Source organism: Arachis stenosperma, chromosome 1 (genome assembly GCF_014773155.1).
Source record: "Arachis stenosperma cultivar V10309 chromosome 1, arast.V10309.gnm1.PFL2, whole genome shotgun sequence".
Lineage (NCBI taxonomy): Eukaryota > Viridiplantae > Streptophyta > Magnoliopsida > Fabales > Fabaceae > Arachis > Arachis stenosperma.
The window spans coordinates 122,427,499-122,433,654 of NC_080377.1; the positions used below are offsets into that span (position 1 = coordinate 122,427,499).

At 32.1% G+C, this 6,156-nt stretch overlaps 1 protein-coding gene across 1 annotated transcript; it reads right to left on the bottom strand.

Annotated features, from left to right (window-relative positions):
• Positions 1–1,533: 1,533 nt before the first annotated feature.
• Positions 1,534–2,641, bottom strand: LOC130939555 (GATA transcription factor 15-like). Its single transcript, XM_057867651.1, has 3 exons — positions 2,395–2,641; positions 2,172–2,288; positions 1,534–2,065 (listed from the first exon to the last, which is right to left on the bottom strand). Exons 1-3 carry the CDS (start codon positions 2,413–2,415, stop codon positions 1,790–1,792), a joined length of 414 nt encoding a protein of 137 aa, XP_057723634.1. The 5' UTR covers positions 2,416–2,641; the 3' UTR covers positions 1,534–1,789.
• Between the last annotated feature and the right edge of the window lie 3,515 nt (positions 2,642–6,156).

The following is a 6,156-nucleotide window of genomic DNA, read 5'->3' on the forward strand; positions in this document are numbered from 1 at the left end:
AATCTTAGTTGCCGCTTGTTTGGATCGTGCTTTTGCCAACAACTATCCTTTATTTGTCAAGCTTTTATTTTTATAAAATATTTTCTAATTTTTGTATATTTTTTATGCAATAAACACTTTGAAAACTTGAAAATTTAAAATTTTCAATACATAATTTGTATGTTTAACACATTAACAAGATATATGATTTAAGATACATGATATTCAACTTATAAATGTTTTAGCTTTTACTATTCTTGTTTAAACGATGAGGGGAAAAAATGAAAAAGAAGGAACTAGAATTAAAGAATAAATCTTTAATTTAATCCCTAACACTTCTGTTGAAAGATTAAATGCTAATCTCCGTTATATAGTTTCAGCACCATTGTTTTCAGCCACCTCTTATCCTTACTTCCAGATTTCTTCTCTTCTATATATACGCTTTCAAGCAGAATTTAGACATAATAAAAGTTATATTTATATTAGTTAATAAAGCTAATTCGAACTACATATGTAAGAGAATAGATTTGTTGAAGTAAAGCCATATTTAGTTAAGATGTAATCTTACCTATTTGTTGGCGTTAAGACAAGGAAAGAAAAGGAAATGACACTATTTTTTTGAAAGAAATATCAATAGATAAAAGAAATCTTCTGACTTGGAAAAGAAATGTTCACTTCTAATCATCTAATGTGAAAGAAAATGAGGGGAAAGGATGTAAAACGCCATTTGTATCTATATTTTAGTTTTAAGAAAACGATATCTACTAACAATTGCTTTAGAGGTGGGTACTAGTTAAGAATATCATTAAAAAAATTATTAAAAATTAGGATCGTGCTAAGAACATTTGTTAAAATTACTTCTATTAAAAAATTTTAAAATTTTCTTCACTAAATACCTTTAACAAGTGATTTTAAATGAATAAAAAAATTATTAGAAAATATTGAAAAAATAATATATAAATCATAGTAACTAATTTGATAAGTAATTTTTTATTTAAAAGCTCCAACTTTAATAGGCACAAATGATGCGTACGAGTGAATGACGGTGGCCTTGAAATGTGACGGACAAGGACACAATCACACAATGACACAAGTGTGTGAGTCTGACTGCTGATTCTTGAACCTGAATAGCCTTTGAATGTACATGTTTAATGTTTTCTAGAGTCAAACTAGCGGGAACTATGAATTTCACGTTCCCTCCTCTTTTAAATTTCTTTCCTTTTTGCCACCCTTCTGACTTTTTTGAAATACAAATTAGTGAAATTACACATTACGCAACGGGAAAAAAGATTAGATGAATCAACAAACCTAATCATGAAATTATACCGCCATTTTTACTTGGGCAAGTCCTTACATCAATTTCACATGTGTATATGACACAACTGATCCCCGATCTATAATTGTCGGTGTTGTAGCCTTGGAAGAAAGAGTTGATAGTGCCTGAAATTAGATTGCAGTGTCAAATTCTTCACAAGAATTTCGGGTGGTTATACTTATACCAACAAAATCGCAATTTAGGGCATGAAAAAGACGATGCAAGAAAAAAACAAGGCGTAACAATGAGAAACATAGATAAATAAAATTACCAAAATTGGACTTGAATGATGATTTCGTTACATTCTCATTCATGATCACACACTCATCACAAGGAAACAAATTACATATACACTTAGAAAAGGGTTAGGGGGGGAAGCGGTAGTACAGGTACATGGTAGAACAAAATCTAATCTAATCTAATCTAAGTCTAACTAATCTAACTCCAATAAACTCTTAGTAATTAATTAATAAATTCTAGAATTGATAAGGGGATTTAAGCATAAACGGATCCGTAAGAGAGGGACATTAAAAGAACAGCTGCTTGTTCCTCCTCTCCCAACTTGTTCCTGTGGCTGTGCGCGAGATTATTCGATTTCTTCGTCATGACTTGCCTCGCCAATGCCATAAACCGCTGCTTGAAATTCAAGCTATTATTGGCGGCGGTGTTGCTCCTTTTCCCCTTCTTAACATCGTCGGCGGTTCCTCTCGTGATTCCGAGAATGGCTCTCTTCTTCTTCCGGCTCCTGATCCCGCACGCGTTGCATAGAGACTACACAGATCGAAATAGAATGTAAGAAACGTGAGATCAAGGAATTCCATGAGCTGATCTGGTAGATCGCGGAATGAAATTGAATCGAAACACAAGGCGGCGTTACCTTAGGGCCAGCGGGACCACCTCTCCATAGAGGAGTCTTAGATGTGCCGCAGTCGGCGCACGTCTTCTTCAGCTCGGTGGTTGGACTCTTACCACCGCCGCCGGAGGAGTCCGATCCCTGCATCGCAGCACAAATTAAGGTGATCAGCTATGACAAATTGGTAATCAAAGAGAGAGGATCACGAATCACTGAATCGTGAAGCCAAGAGTAAGTAAGTACTCACTTTTCCAGTTGAATCCACCATTGTTAGGAGGCAGAAGAGAAGATCTGAGGTATAGGATGGAGGTAGGGTGAATCAGAGTCAGAATGAGAAGCGAAATGAGGTCAGAATGTTGGAAATGAAGAGCGGCGGCGGAAGAAGGCGGCGTGCAGTGAAGAGTGAGAAAAGATAACAAGTGAAGAGAAAAGGGAAGGTCTCACCGGCCGCAGCAGATCTAATCACAAAACAAAAAGAGATGCTTCCTCCCTTTATAAAACGCCACCTCAAAAAATATAAAAAGAAAAGAAAAAACCCTAACTCTTCGCTCATTTATTAAAATGACCGTCCTGCCCTTCTCACCCAACTCATCACCCGCCAAACCATTTCTCAATTCATCGAATGCGCGCCACTCAGTTAGTTATTCATTTACTTGCTAATAATATAATTGAACGGTAAAATGCTATGGTAGTAGTTGAAATTTGAAAAGAAAGGCCAAATTATTATTTATTCATTATTACACGTAAAGTAGACACAGCTTTCGTCACTGTATCACTACATCATTATTCAACGCAGTCTTCCCGTATATAGGTTTAATTTGAAAAGGAGGCTGGAATTAAATTACTTCCTCTTCTTTCCCCAACAGCATATCATTTTTCTTCTTAGCATATTAGTAGGTTTTAACCATTAAAATTTACTATTACTATTAGTAGAAAACACAACTAACTATATATAAGAACACTAAACGAAATAATATCTATAATTTACCTTCATACTATGAGCAGATTTTCATCACCCTGGTGAATGAAATGTCTTGTCTTGGTATATTTCAATTGTTTCATGAAAATTTTTAATGCCTAAATCTTCTCCAATTTTTAATCCCTTAGCTTCTATCAACATCCGAAATTTGGACACACCAGCTGACACTTCTATACATAAAACTCGCAGAATGAATCCAGACCAAATAACCCTAAGTGCTATAGACTTGTATTTATGACAAAAACTACAAATTAAAAAGAAAATTATTTTATGCAAAGTCATTATATCCTTACTGCTAAAATGGTAAGTGCTGGGGATTGGGATAAAGATGGGCAATCGATAAGGACAGCTCCTTATGTGTAGATATATTTCATACTACTTTTTGTTGTGAGGGTACATCGAGCAATTATGATTTTGGTTTTTTTGTCTTACTGCTGTCTGTTTTCTCCATCTCATCCCATCGCGGTTGCAATTTGGAATTCGCAAAGTAAACCACACTTGAAGACAAGTTTATAAACTGCTACAAATGTGTATGCTTTTAAATTTTCAATTATAGTTTTCGGAATGTAATGAAACAACTTTATTGATCAGTAATTTTAACTTTTAACACCCACTAGACTGAGACCCGCGCAACGCGCGGTGGATTATTTATATTATATAGTATATTTTAATAAATGTTATATTAAAAATATTTTAGAGAATATATTATAAATAGATTTTGAATTTATTTATTTTTAAAAAAGACAGGTTATTTATATTAGAGTTATATAAAACTGCATTTTTTTTTATTTTTCGATTTGTATTAATGGCTACACTTTGTCTTTTCTTGCAATTTTTTTTGTTTGTAAATAATGAAAAAATAAATGAATGAGAATGAAAAACATATAAAAATGTTATATTAAATTTAAGAAATTTTTGACAATTAGTATAAGAGATTAAGAAATGAAGAGTAGTAAGAGTCTTAATATGTATAAGTTGCAGAATTTGAATATTTGTAACTGAAGTTTTTTATAATTATTATTATTATGACACTTTTAATGTATATTTATTGCATTTAATTAGTACTTGATGTTTCAATTGAATAATAATAAATAAGAGTTTTTTGTTTTAATTTTTTTAAAACATTTTACTAAATAGTTATTGGTTGATTTTCATCTAGTAATTTTGGGTATTAACTCTTCTAGTCTGTCATTACCACTGCAAATCCTTCTATAACAAAGAGAATAAGACATGGTCAAAGAATGATAATCCAGTCTAAGTAAATTGTGGAAACAATACTACACATGTGGAATAACAATGTGAAAAAGAGGAGCACCTAAATGTAAATTGTGAAAAAAGTATTCCACATGTAAAATAACAATTTATAATTTGATGATGAAATATTGCAATCGATAGTATATAGGGAGCAATAATTTTAAATGCACATTAATTTTGGTTGAGTGTTGGACAGAACCATTTATAAAAGAGGAATACATAAACTTGTACTACTTGCAATAAGTTCACAATTAAAATGTTATTATTTATAACAAATAAACAGGGATATTGAAAATGATATTGAACAATGAGAAGAGTAAACGGCAAAGTTGAAAATCTTTAGGAAGATACCTGAGAAAAATTTCCTACGTTAGCGACGCCGAATGGTGACGTTGGTCTGAGACCCAGAATCAAGCTCTAGAGAACTGTTTACAAAAGAGGAATACATAAACTTGTGCTACTTGTAATGAGTTCACAATTAAAATGTTATTATTTATAACAAATAAATAGGGCTATTGAAAATGATATTAAACAATGAGATGAGTAAACGGCAAAGTTGAAAATCTTTAGGAAGATACCTGAGATAAATTTCCTATGTTGGCGGCGCCGAATGGTGACGTTAGTTTGAAACCCAGAATCGAGCTCTGACAGAAAAACCGCAAGAGGAGGAATGGAGTTTGCCCTGGTTTCTATAATTTATGCAATGCGGCTCCACCGAAGATGGACATTGCGATGTACAATTTGTTTTGAGGGAAAAACAATGGCTCATGGGACCGGAAGAGGATGGAGGAAATAGGATGGGATCGGAAGAGGATGGAGGAAATAGCATCTTGGTACGGAGAGGTGCTAAGAGGGTGAGGTTTTGAGAAAGGTAATAAACTCTTTGATTTTGAGAGCTTTTTGTTGGGGTAAATGTTAATTTGTATTTTTGTTGTTTTATAAATAATGATTGATTTAAAAAAAAAGTTAATTTGTTGGTTTTTATTATGTTTTTTAATTGTTTTTTGTGTTTTTTTATGTGAAAATAAAAATTAATTTGGCAAGATTTGAGTAGTAGATTCTAAAATTTTGCCAAGTAAGCATTGGTGTTGACATGGCGTTAGTAGAAGAAGAGAAATAACTTAAAAACAATATGGATAAACCTATGTACCTACTTTTATATATTAAGAATAGATAGATTGGTTTTAGTACAATACAACTTTTTAGCCACAGGCTACAGGCACATGTCTACCATCTTGTTGCTAATTTTTGGTTCAGCATATAGTATGAAAAATGTTGTGTATACCTTGAATACATGAACTGAAACACAAATCTAATCTTTTGATTTGTGAAGTTTAACTTTTTTTTGTAATTTTTGAACACAAAATTGATTCTCCAATTTGTGAATTTACACGAATTTGATCCTTCAATTTATGAACTTTAATTTTTTAAAACTTTTAAAACACAAAACTAACCCTCTAATTTATAAACTTATATAAATCTGATTCTCTAATTTGTAAAACCCCAAAATTTAAATTCAACTTTCCTCAAATCCGATCATCAGTTTTTCTTCCTCTAATTGAATACCTCCAATTTGTGTTTTGAAATTAAAAAAAAAAGAATCTATATTAATTAAAAATATACAAACTCTCCATAACCATAAACAATACATCATGGAGATCATATCCAAAAAATGAGACTATTGATTTAGATTTAATTTGTTAGGCTGAACCGTGTTTCAAATTTGTTTATAAAGAGATTATGCGTCTGTGAGCCCCTTATCTTTCCAAATTCCAA

Bases quoted from the DNA above. Each gene is read 5' to 3' on its own strand.
- LOC130939555 (XM_057867651.1), bottom strand. From the start codon at position 2,415: ATGGTGGATTCAACTGGAAAA. The intron at 2,289-2,394 runs GTGAGTACTTAC...GCTGCGATGCAG, and splicing joins TGGTGGATTCAACTGGAAAA to GGATCGGACTCCTCCGGCGG. The intron at 2,066-2,171 runs GTAACGCCGCCT...CGATCTGTGTAG, and splicing joins GTGGTCCCGCTGGCCCTAAG to TCTCTATGCAACGCGTGCGG.